A 13341-nucleotide genomic window follows, 5' to 3' on the forward strand; every position below is an offset into this window, starting at 1 on the left:
TTACTAGTTTTTAGTAACTCTGGTGAAAGATTTTGTGAAGCAGAAAATAAATAGAAGGGCTCATTTGCTAAAACTGGATTTCCAGATTATCTCCATATTTCAGTGTTCCTGCTCCTACCTATTACTGTCACACACACAGGACTGTGAAGTATGCACTTCAAAAGAAATCCAGGAAGTCTGCAAGCTGTATCTAACCACAGACATCTGCTTTGCCCAGTGTTCAAATTGACGCAAAATGCTGAGTCTCAAGAAGATGATATTTACACTCTTTATGTAACAGAAATGGGAATTTGTGTAAGATGGGATTTTGTGTAAGACGTAGTTTTCGCCGAGACACTACTCCTTGGCTCATGTTCACATTCTTTACTGAGAAAGAGCGAAGGAGCTTTAGGCTCTGCACATACCTGTGCTAGAGTAAAGTAAAAAACAAGATTCAAATAAGACTTGAATGGGAGTCCAAAGACTTATTGTGGGAGACCATGAAGCAGAGTTGAGACCAGTGTCAATTAGAATGCCCATCACTCTGCATCAGTCACAGCGTGGTAACTTGCATTTGGAGAAATCCACTAGGGATAAGAGAAAAGAAAGTGTTTCTTTAAAGGCAAAGGTTCCAATGATTTCATAAAAGTTGGATGTGTCTGGAGCCAGTTCTTTAGCAAGGGAATCTCAGATAATGAAACTAAAGGGAATTTTTCAATGAAGGGTCTGAGGGAAAGCCCAGGATTCTTATCCCCCAGGTTTTCTGATCAAAAGGAGGCACCAAAGCTGAACAGATGGCAGTAAATCTCATCAAAATCACCTCTTTGGTTGCATAAAATTTGCCTACATTTGTTGTTTATTCTGCTCCACTAAACACATATGAAATGTTGCTCTCTTGCAGGGAGGGAGTGCATCAAGCCAGTTGTGCAGGAAGTCCTGACAATTACACCATTTCAGAGATTGTATAGAATTGGTGAATCCATTGAGCTAACTTGCCCCAAAGGCTTTGTTGTTGCTGGGCCATCAAGGTACACATGCCAGGGGAATTCCTGGACACCACCCATTTCAAACTCTCTCACCTGTGAAAAAGGTGAGTAGCAGCTCAGTGTTCTGGGGTCTGATAAGGTGGTGCACCCTGAGATTGGTAGTATAGCCTCTATAGCCATTCTATTTCTTAAGCACCGAGGGGCTAAAAAAGATGCAAGTTTAGACAGTGTGGGTCAAACCGGAACTATGCAATAGCTCTGCTAATTCCCTAAGCTCATTGCCATCCTGCGTCCTTTATTCTCTTCTGGGCTTTTATAACGTGTGAAAGAAAGGGAGAAAGTTAACCTTTTGAATAACCTTAAATAAAATTATCAGTAAAGCGATCTCATGGAAATTAGCGAGAACTTCAGGTAAGTATTGTGTCTTGGTTTCACTAGACTCCTGATCATAATAATGAATTACAAGGAATGTAAGTGTCAGTGGAATGAATGTATGTGGAAGCCATAGACTTCAGAAAGTTAGGATCTTTAAGACACCGTAGGCAGTATCCTCATAAGGGCATATGCATGCATGTGCACACACGTGCCCTTAGATTAGAAATTAAAATTATAATCCAAACTGAGAAATAGGAAATGTTCCACAGCTAGATAAAGGAAATACATAGCCTATTTCATATACTTTCTCTCCAATAATATTGACAGAAAGACCAATAAGGGAAGTCACAGAAAGAGAAAGACAATCATAAATAAAACCCGACACTGTGAGGTAAAGACACTTTCAGGCAGGGAAACATTATTAATTCTTTCAATCTGAAAAAGTTCTGCTTCATGAAGATGTGAGATGCTACACAGTTACTTTTTTCCTTCCTCCCAGACCTGGACACCTCCCTTAGCCCTTCAGAGGATCCTCTTGCCCTGAGCACTTTACAGACTGTGGAGTATTTGTTGCTCCTGTGCTGGGAGGTGTGGGCAGCTGAGTCCCAGCACTGCTTCAACCTGAGGCTGATTGGAAGAGCAGATTCCTTGCATAAGATCATTGACAATTTCAAACCTGTAGTGATAGAGCAAGGCTGTGTGCCACTTGAAAGCTGAATTGATTCTTTTTGGAAACAATGTATACCTTGCTGCTCCTCCCAGGCCTAATTACAAAGGGCAAAGAGGCATAGGTAAACAATATCACCACAATGGAAACCATAGTAGCTAAAGCCTTACCGGAAGGATAGGTCTCCAAGTTCATGAGAGTTCCGGGCCAAGTTTCACCAGATAGAATGGTGGTAATAGAAGGAAAGGAAAACAACTGTGAATAAGAAACCTAGGAATTTTTTACATCTTTATTTTTGCTTCTTACGTGAGCCACCTTTCCTTACCAAACCTTCTACTTGATAAGCTAAGAGGAGTAAGAGTGAGCTGAGCCTCCAGTCCTGCCTTGACAATTAACTTGCTCACGAGGTCGTTTTGGTTCTGGGGTTGCCTGAATAGTCAGATCCAGATCAAAAAAATGTGTTTCATTCAATAGACTGAGGAGTTCGGCTTCAGGTCCAGGTTCTCTAGGTGGGCCTCAACATGAGCAAAGAAACCAAGGTTGCCTCTTTCATAAATACACCCCCAGTGTCACTCCCTCTATTTTCATCCCCCTCCCTCACCGACATGCTATTCAGTTCCTCACCTTGGTTCAAGTGTAATTTCCTTATGAATCCTTCCTTAATCTTCCCAGTTGGAGTCTTTATGGTATGTGGTCTCCTGAAACCATGTTCCCTTTCTTCAGAATACTTGTCTCAGCCCTTTATTATAAATCCGTTACTATAATTATTTGATTAACATCTGTTTTCTCTTTCTTTTTTCCTCTCTTTTCCTCTCCTCTCCTCCACCTTCTTCCTTCCATCCTTCCTTTCTTTTTTTTTTTCCCACCATAATGTCCTAGTGCCTAGAATGTCATGCAGGGATTAATAGCTACATTTAGGAGCTGCATTTCTCCACTGATTCTTGTAAGAAAATCTGAATTTCAAGCCATTCACATCCATATTGCTAAATCTAATGGACTTTTTTTTTTTTCCTTATCTTCTTTGGCCTTTCGGCAACCTTCAGCAATGTTGACCTTCTGCACATATGTTCTTTCCTTGGCTTCATATTCTTGCTAAGCTCCGACATTTCTGGCTGTTGCCCTCCATTTTTGGTAGGCTCCTGCCAGTGCTTGGACATTAATCACTGGAGTTTCCCAAGTTTTGGATCTGTCCCCTCACCTCACACTGTACTCTCCTACTGAAGAATCTCATCCACATGCATAGCTTCAGTGATTCCCCCATAGACCAATAACAGATTTAAATCTTTAGCACAGACTTCGCCACTGAGATTTAGACATGAATATCTAAATTCCTATATATCTACGCTGTTTGGATGTCTTAAAGATACCATAAATTCAACATCTACAGTGGGGAACTCTTAATTCATCACCCTTCCTTCCTAAAACTAAGCATTTTCTAATATTTTCTATTTCAGGTAAGGCACCAATGTATATTCTTTTATGCAAATCAGAAACCGAAGAATCATATAATTGACAGCTCTCATAACTTACATAATAGGTAATATCACTTGTTTTACCTGCTAGCTGTGTCTCAAGTTTATCCACTTTTCTCCATTTCCACCTTTGGAACCTTGGTCCAAATTATCATCCTCTTTCACCTGAACTACCACAATAACCTCATAGATTAGCTTCCTGGAGCCCTATTGACCACCATGCCTCTTCAAATCCATTCTCTGCACAGAAGCCATAATTAATTTCTTTTTTTCAAAATCGAGGGCTGATTTTGTTACACCATTCCCTGCTTAAAACCCATCAGAGACTGTCTACTATTTATAAAATGAAGACAAAACCCTTCAAAGACCCTATTAGCCTCCCACACAGCCTACCAGACACCTACCTCTCTGGCCACATCTTGTTCCATCCTCTTGTTTTTCAGCACTTCAACCACACTGGGTTCTTTCAGTTCCAGGAAACTCACATGCTGCCTCCTTTTTTTTTTTTTTTTTTTTTTTTTTTAGACAGAGTCTTACTCTGTTGCCCAGGCTGGGGTGCAGTGGCACAATCTCGGCTCACTGCAACCTCTGCCTCCTGGGTTCAAGTGACTCTTTTGCTTCAGCCTCCTGAGTAGCTGGGACTACAGGCTCATGCCACCACGCCCCGCTAATTTTGGTATTTTTAGTACAGATGGGGTTTCGCCATATTGACCAGGCTGTTCTCGAACTCCTGACCTTGTGATCTGCCTGCCTCAGCCTCCCAAAGTGGTGGGATTACAAGCGTGAGCCACTATGCCCGACCACTGCCTCCCATTTGAACTTTTCCATACCTTATGTTTCCTCTGTATTGAACAGCCTCACTTTTCTTTCTTCATTTTACCTTTTCTAATCTTTCTAGCTACATCAATTTTTTATTATATGCTTCTCTTTGATAGCACTAAGAAAGGCAACAATTCTATATTTATATTAGTGTGCTCATTTGATTAATGTCTGTCTGCACCCACAAGACTATAAGCTTGGTGAGCACAGGATCTGGGTCAGTTTATGCTCAATCTACTCTCTCCAGAACCTTACAGAGTGATGAGAATATCATGTATACTCAATAAATATTTGAAAAACAAATGAACAAAAATTTCAACAGTTCCATTTTCTGTAGTTATCTGAACATAATTGCAATTTTAGGTTGGAAAATGACACCTCATGTGCACTGGAAAGGACCTTTCAGGTGGAATATTTAATGACAATGTATTTAGAGAAGCTAAAATGAATGATCTAACTCCAAGAGATAAATATGAATCCTTTACCACTGCCTCTTCTCTGAATTCAAGCTTATCACTTAGAATCCATGCTGTGCACTGTTCTTTTCTCCTTTTTTCTTTTGTTTCAGATACTCTAACAAAATTAAGAGGCCATTGTCAGCCGGGACAGAAACAATCAGGATCTGAATGCATTTGTATGTCTCCAGAAGAAGACTGTAGGTAAGAGATACCCTACAGACTGTGTCTGGAAATTGGGAAAACCAGTCTAGTGTAACCAATTTGATGGAGGAGCTGAGCTTTTTGAAGCACAGACATGAAATAAATGAATTTTCCACATAACTGATATTCCTGTGCTCTGCTGAATTCCTCCTTCCCCATTGGGTAGCAAGTTTCTTAATTATCTCTCAGCCCAGTTCCCTGTTTAAAATGAGATTGTTCATTATAACAGTCTCATTTTGGTTTTAGAGACTTAACTTCTGCACATGTAAAAACTTTAAACTCAGTTATATCAACACTTTCCTGTTCCTCTCACTCAAGCCCAGGGCTTGGAGTGGGGTGGGGAAAACAGGCAAAAGAAAACTGGTTGGTGAGTGAACACACTACATTGGCTACGTGCCCCCTGTTTTTTTCTGATCTTCATATAGAAATGCTTGCTTTCCTCTCTTGGGCAGCCATCATTCAGAAGATCTCTGTGTGTTTGACACAGACTCCAACGATTACTTTACTTCACCCGCTTGTAAGTTTTTGGCTGAGAAATGTTTAAATAATCAGCAACTCCATTTTCTACATATTGGTTCCTGCCAAGACGGCCACCAGTTAGAATGGGGTCTTGAAAGGACAAGACTTTCATCCAACAGCACAAAGAAAGAATCCTGTGGCTATGACACCTGCTATGACTGGGAAAAATGTTCAGGTAAGTTCCAATGGTGACCATACTAAATGCTCTCACTTAACTTTCATCTCAGCTAGAACATCATCTTTCTTAAAAATAACCTATCTTTAATCAAAAATAATTCCTTTTCATTGAAAAAAAATTCATAAAATGATTTAAACAGAAAGGAAAATTATAATCACCCACAAGTGGAAATAACTACTGTAGTAATGTGGGTGTATATCTTGCCAATCTTTTCTCTATGCATATGTAATCAGTACCACCCTTAGGCCCCAGTGGGAAGAGCACCTGTCCCGATCTCGTGTTTCAGGCATCCCTCCGAGTCCCAGCTTTGGAGGGCCTTCACCAGAATTGTCTAAGTTTCCTTCTAGTGTTTGGGACTGTCTGAGGCCAATAGTGCTGTCCAGGTAGGACTGGATTTTGCATTGCCAAAGCATCTTCCTGAAATTTCTTTCAGTCTTCTTTCAGTGCCTTAATCTAGCCAAGGCTGACAATACTATTCAAGCAGGACACCCTGAGCCCAGACAGCATCCCACATGAACCCAGGCACTATTATACTTTCCAGCTCTCTACTGCTTCTCCCCACCATGCGTGGGGTCAGCCAGATGCCCCAAAGAGCTCTGGGGCTCATGCCTGTGGAGTCATCTCTGGCCCAGACTAGACCCTCATTCTCAGAAAACAGCTTGGTGAACAAATTGCTGCTGCTAGCCAGCAGGGCATTCTTGCTCAAGATTGCTTGAAATTAGAAAGCCAGTATGATGCTGACACTCTAATTTGGGGTGACTCTAATAGTTTATAGATAAGCACCCCATAAAAAAATTGGCCCCTGGGTCTCGAACATTTCAGGAGTGGCCCCGCATATACTACAAATTTTTAAAATATAAAATCGGAGCATACTCTACATGTTATTCTATATATTGCTGTTTTTTCACTTACTATGTCATGGAACTGTTTCCATGTCAACATATATTATTCGGCCACATAATTCTCAATGTCTGCAAAAGTCTATACGGGTATTCTATGATTTATTTAACCAATCTGTGGTTAGGCATTTAAATTTTTTCTCCTGTATTTTGCTATCATAAATAGTGCCATCATACCTAAATCTATCACAAATAAATCTGTGATCTAAGATTACATCCTTCAGATATAGCTTAGAAAGGGACATTTCTAGGTAAATATTATTTTTAAATTTTTTTTATTGATACAATATGTTGGCTGCCTATCCAGAAATGTTTTTGCCATGTTATATTTCCTAGAACATATAGTAAAGACTGCTTTCCCACACTCTCACCAAACCTTGGAGTTATCACTCCTTTGTATCTCTGCCAATTTAATACTTAAGGAGTAGCATTCTATTTCCATTTTCCTTAAGTTTACTGGCCATAGACATTACAGTTGTGAATTATTTCGAGGCAGGGACTTCACAGCAGTACATTTGCTCCAAGATGAAGTTTGACCCTGAAATAGCCCAACTAAGCTTTATTTCTTTTTCAAAAGACGGATTGGAGATTACAACAGAACTCAAACAGTTAGAGATATTTCCTTTGTGGAACATTTTCCAAAAAAATTATCTTAAATTGGAGCATAAAGTATGCAAAGGAATCTTTGCTGAAACCACCTTACTTTTGCAAAAAGAAAGACAAAAACCATATTGTTCCTCCTGACTCTTTTTTGACTTTGTGGCCCAGTGTTCTTCAGCTCAGTCCTGGAAAGGGGAGAGGTCTTATTACTCAAAACCAGTTCTTTCCCGATCCACTTAAAGTTGATTATCAAGCTTCAGCTCCCTTGACAGGCCACAAGATTGAAACATGACAGAGGGTGGCCATAGCTGGCATCTGATGGTGACAACTCAGGATGCCAGTATCTGGGGTTTTCAACCTTCATGCCATGTCTAAACAAGGCAATTCCATATAAGTTACAGAAAACTAGGGCCTGATATGCACGTTGCTTAATTCTAATCACTATTAAATAACTTTTTAGACAAAAACTCTACTATTCATTTTTTTGATGCTTGATCAACACCATTACTCAACTGACGTCTCTTGCAAACAATAATTTGTGATAGAAAAGAGCTGAAAGTATTATACAACATCATTTTTATTTTAAATATCAACTTTTTATCTGAGAAATGTAGTGTAAGAACATTATTGTCAAAAATATATAGAGAAAATAAAATTTGGTCAGCAGGGAAGGTAAGAACTGTTCCCTGACTGTACTGTAATAGATAGGTCAGGCATTTGGGGCTGTATTTAGTGTTACCTTCCATTCTTCCTTATTTATCATAGAGAAGCAGTCTTCAGAGAACTCTTCTATTGGAAATAATTTATTTTTTTTTGCTATCTTCCCACAAATTTTTTTTCAAATCTGCCTGAGTGAAAAATAACAGTTTACAATTTTATCGAAATACCTGTCTTTACTATTACTGCTTTGCTGTACACATATCTAAATCCTCACATACTTGAGGCGTCTAACTTTGTTTAAAAAAAAAAGTACTAAAAACTGTGAAATTAACAGAATGCTTTGGGTAGTCAAACTAATACATGAACACTTCTTAATAGAAGATATATTTAGGCAATTTAAAATATTTTTTGGTTCTGCACACAATCAGGAAACTCAAAGCATTTTTTTCCTCTAAAGATATGATCTTTCTCTGCTAGCTTTCTTTAATTGGTGAGCAAAAGTAAATGCCACAGAGGGTTCTGTTTGGATTAGCACTATAGAAAAGTATCAATATACAAATGATAGCATTTATGAAGACAGAGAAAGCTAAAAATGTACTTTATACCCAGGCCACTCATGGGAAGTTGGAATATTAGTAATTTTCAGTTCAATTGAATGTCACTTTGATTAAACTGTGTTCTTGATTACATTGTGCTCTTAGCTACTCTTTTCCTTCTCTATCTAAAATGGAATTTTAAAAAACTTTAAAATAGAACTTCAAAGTAATATGAAGGTCACCTTTCAAAAGTTACAACATGAATGAAATCCCCCAGAAGCCTATTTTATAGATATTAAGTATTTTATCTGAATTTCAGAAATATCTACCACCAACCGACAGGAACGGGAAATTTTTTCAGCCAACATCCATTTAGCAGCCATGATGATGGTTTTAAGATGAAGCACCCTTTTTACCCGTCAAATTTTTGGAGGAGTAACATTAGACAATAATTACATGAATCACTTTAGTGCAAGTCAGGATGTGATAAGAGCATTGAGAGAGAAATATCTTCTGGTCTGGAAGGGTTTCTTAAGCATAGAAGCGTGAGAACTGAGTGTTGAAGGATGAATTAGTAGAGGTGGTGGGAAGGGTCTTTTGGTGCTGGTAGTTCTGAAAATAATTAAGCAAAGAACATTTAAGCTATATCCATACTAAAAGGGTAGTGACCGTGGCCCTTCCAAAAACCTAAGGAACTGATGTCCTAACCAGAGGTGGAATAGTCCCTAGTCTTTCACCAAACTCCATCCCTTCCAACAATGGACAAGAACATTCTTTCCAACAATGAACAAGAATCTTCTCTAGCTGGTTGATGGAGAGCATAGTACGGAAATGCATGCTTTTCCATAAAATGTTTCCTACCAAGGGCAAGATGCCCAGGCATATGGTGCATATGAGTATCTCCTACTTCCTTTCCCTATTTTTCCCCATCAGTTGAGACACATGGAAAACAATCGATGTCTGCCTAAAATAAGCTATTCATTCATGACCTCGTTGCTAATACTCACGCTGACTCAGGTATTTTGGCAACATGAATTATTCCAGATCCATTAAATAAATTTCTTTTTTGTACACTTATACCTGCATGCACAATTCAGAATTTCAAGTCGGTTGATCCAGAAGAATTAATTGAGTGCCTTGTTAAGAGTTGATAGGACAGATGAGCCACACTGCTCTCCAAAAAAGCACTTATCATTGTTTTGGGGAAAAGACATATGAAAAGCTAACTAATAAGAATGTATACAAAAATGTCAGTTTTTGTAAAATGACAAGTTTACACCACTAAAATTTAGCTAAATTAAAGATCTGCTTTAGTTCAACCATCGTGGAAAGCAGTGTGGCGATTCCTCAAAGAACTTAAAACAGAATTCCTTGAAGGACTTAAAATATAATTACCATTTGACCCAGCATTCCCATTACTGGGTATATACTCAAAGGGGTATAAATCATTCTATCATAGAGATACATACACAGGTATTTTATTGTAGCACCATTTACATTAGCAAAGGCATAGACTCAACCTAAATACCCATCAACAATAAACTGCATAAAGAAAATGTGGTACAAATATATCATGGAATGCTATGCAGCCATAAAAAACAATGAGATCATGTCTTTTGCAGCAACATGGATGGAGCTGGAAGCCATTATCCTAAGCAAACTAATACAAGAACAGAAAACCAAATACCACGTGTTCTTACTTGTAAGCAGGAGCTAAACAATGAGAACATACGGACACAAAGAAATAACAGACACCAGGGCCGACTTGAGGGTGGATAGTGGGAGTAGGGAGAGGATTAAAAAACTACCCATCATGCACTATGCTTATTACCTGGGTGATGAAATAATCTGTACACCAAACCCTTATGGCATTCAATTTACCTATATAACAAACAACACATGTATCCCTGAAACTAAAATAAAAGTTAAGAAAAAGAAAAAAGAGAAAATCTGGTCAGACATTGTGGTCCACGCCTGTAATCCCAGCACTTTGGGACACCAAGGCAGGAGGATCAGTTGAGCTCAGGAGTTTGAGACTAGGCTGGGCAACATAATGAGACCCTATCTCTACAAAGAGTAATAGATTAGGTGAGCATGGTTGGGTGCACCTGTAGTCCCAGCTACTTGGGTGGCTAAGGTGGGAGGATCTCTTGAACCTAGGAGTTCGAGGGTGCAGTGAGCCATGATTGTGCCATTGCACCCCAGCCTGGGAGACACAGTAAGACCCTGTCTCAAAAAAAAAGAAAAGAAAAGATCAAAAGATCAGAATATGGTTATGTTGCTATGAAATGCTTCATTGAGGAGGCAAGACTTGTAGAAACTGGACGTGTGGGGAGAAGTAGGAAAGAGCACATCAGTCTGGCAAAAGAGGCAGATGACATAGGAGAAAGAACAAAAACTGGAGCACCTTTGGGGTCTTGTTGGGGAAACAGACAGTTAAACTACTTGAAATGGAGAAAGTAAAAAAGATAATGTTGAAAATGGAAGTTGAGGCCAAACAGTGGAAGACTTTGACCTTTGACTAAAACATACATGTAGAATATATGAGCCTATAAACCTTTGTTCAAAATTAATTTAATATACTCAACTTTGGTAACTTTATCCCTAAATGATTGTTTTAAACCTATTTCATGAACATAAGACTTACATGAATTATGAAGTGCTTTGGTGATTCCAAAAGCAGGCCTCATAGGAGAATCACTCAATTTAACTGCCTACTAAAAATACAGATCCCCAGGCATAACCCAATAATATTCTAGAAAGAAAGAAACAAATGTGATATAGAGTTATGTTAAAGAGCTCAGGCCTGTGAGTCATGTATTATTTAAATCCTACTTCTACCATTTACTAATTGTGTGGCAATGTGCAAAGGGCTTACATTCTTTGAGCTCAGTTTCCTCTTCTGTAGAATTAGTATGATAGCCTATTCATATGTTTGCTGTAAGGGTTCAAAGAAAATAAAGCATGTAAAGTGCTTGGCATATTGTGTGGCTTCACAGTACATGCTCTACAAATGATAATGATAAATGTACTTAGGCAATGCCAATGTTAAAAATAAAAATAAAATAAAGCAGAAAGGACAAGCTGAAGACATTGGAGAAATGGATTGATAGGACTAGTGCCTGATTGAATGTAGGCAGTGAGTAAAAGGGAGGTGCCAGAGATAGTGCAAATCCTCATTGGATGTGGACAGTGAGACGGGGGAAGTGCCAGAAATAGGCCAACTCTTTAAGCTTACTGGCTTACTAGTGCCCTCTAGTCTCTTATATACAGATCTCTCTATTCAATCACAGTTGGGTCTTTGGGGTCATTGCCTTTGGTGGGTTGTTTTGTTGTTTTTGTTTTGTTTTGTTTTTAATTTTTATTTTTTGGCTTTCTCATTCATTAGAGAAAGCTTTAGACCAAACTTAACACCATCAAGGAGCTCGCCACCCTGGGGATGATTTAGATAAAACCAAACCCTAATGTACTGTGGTAAGTCACACTGTCTCTCTCTCTCTCATTACAGCCTCCACTTCCAAATGTGTCTGCCTATTGCCCCCACAGTGCTTCAAGGGTGGAAACCAACTCTACTGTGTCAAAATGGGATCATCAACAAGTGAGAAAACATTGAACATCTGTGAAGTGGGAACTATAAGATGTGCAAACAGGAAGATGGAAATACTGCATCCTGGAAAGTGTTTGGCCTAGCACAATTACTGCTAGGCCCAGCACAATGAACAGATTTACCATCCAGAAGAACCAACTCCTACAAATGAGAATTCTTGCACAAACAGCAGACTGGCATGCTCAAAGTTACTGACAAAAATTATTTTCTGTTAGTTTGAGATCATTATTCTCCCCTGACTCTCCTGTTTGGGCATGTCTTATTCAGTTCCAGCTCATGACGCCCTGTAGCATACCCCTAGGTACCAACTTCCACAGCAGTCTGGTAAATTCTCCTGTTCACATTGTACAAAAATAATGTGACTTCTGAGGCCCTTATGTAGCCTGTGACATTAAGCATTCTCACAATTAGAAATAAGAATAAAACCCATAATTTTCTTCAATGAGTTAATAAACAGAAATCTCCAGAACCTCTGAAACACATTCTTGAAGCCCAGCTTTCATATCTTCATTCAACAAATAATTTCTGAGTGTGTGTATAGGATGTCAAGTACTGACCAAATTCCTGAGAACTCGGCAGATAATAAAACAGACAAAAGCCTTTGCCTTCATGAAGCATACATTCATTCAGGGGTAGACACACAAAAAATGAAATAAACAGGTAAAATATGTAGCATGTTTGATGGTGATAATTGTTTTGGAGAAAATACAACACGGAAGGGTGAGTCCCATCCTTAATTATCATCTTATGCAAGGAAATATTCCATAACAATAAACATCGCTGTAAGGATGATTGAGCTCCAGTGGAAATTATCTTGTTTAAAGTTGTTAAGAATAAACTTCTGGAGTTCTATTCTCTCAGAAAGTAGAAAAGAGATTCCCTTTGCCTCAACTAAAGTGCACCATAAAGTTTTAGGCTGAAGTGTGTGATGGATAGAAAATTGTCAGAGAATTTTGAAGGAATAATTTTTTAAGGTAAGTCATATCTTTTCATTAGGCCATACAAAGCAGAAACCAGTTTATTAGCGAGGCTAGGGTGTCAATTTTAATTGGAGAAGAGAGGCATCTTTGGAGCAGCAGTTCTCAAATATTAGGGTGCATTAGAATAACCTAGAGGGTGTGTGTGTTCAGATAGATGCCTGGAACCACCCCAGTTTCTAACTCAGTAGTTCTGGGGTGGGGCCTGAGAATGTGTGTTTCTAACAGCATTCCAGGTGGTACTGCTTATGAGCATCAGGACATCACATTTTGAGCATACCGAATTTAGAGATGGAGTCATCACACAGCTAACTCTGATTAAGTAATTGATCTCAAAACCATAGCCAACCTCCAAGCAGGTGAGTGGAAGCAGATTCCCTTCCAGCAAAACTCACTGGGATCTCCACC

General features: G+C 38.9%; 1 protein-coding gene across 1 annotated transcript in view; it reads left to right on the forward strand.

Moving 5' to 3' along the window:
- The window catches only part of C6 (complement C6), a 121122-nt gene extending 108374 nt beyond the window's left edge, over positions 1 to 12748 (forward strand). The window contains exons 15-18 of the mRNA XM_003810976.5: positions 881 to 1069; positions 4867 to 4957; positions 5410 to 5651; positions 11858 to 12748. Coding sequence (XP_003811024.4) covers positions 881 to 1069; positions 4867 to 4957; positions 5410 to 5651; positions 11858 to 12039 — 704 coding nt within the window. The 3' untranslated portion in view covers positions 12040 to 12748. The remainder of the gene's footprint in view (positions 1 to 880; positions 1070 to 4866; positions 4958 to 5409; positions 5652 to 11857) is intronic.
- The last annotated feature ends 593 nt before the right edge of the window (positions 12749 to 13341 follow it).

This window comes from Pan paniscus, chromosome 4 (genome assembly GCF_029289425.2).
Source record: "Pan paniscus chromosome 4, NHGRI_mPanPan1-v2.0_pri, whole genome shotgun sequence".
In the NCBI taxonomy this organism is placed as follows: Eukaryota; Metazoa; Chordata; class Mammalia; order Primates; family Hominidae; genus Pan; species Pan paniscus.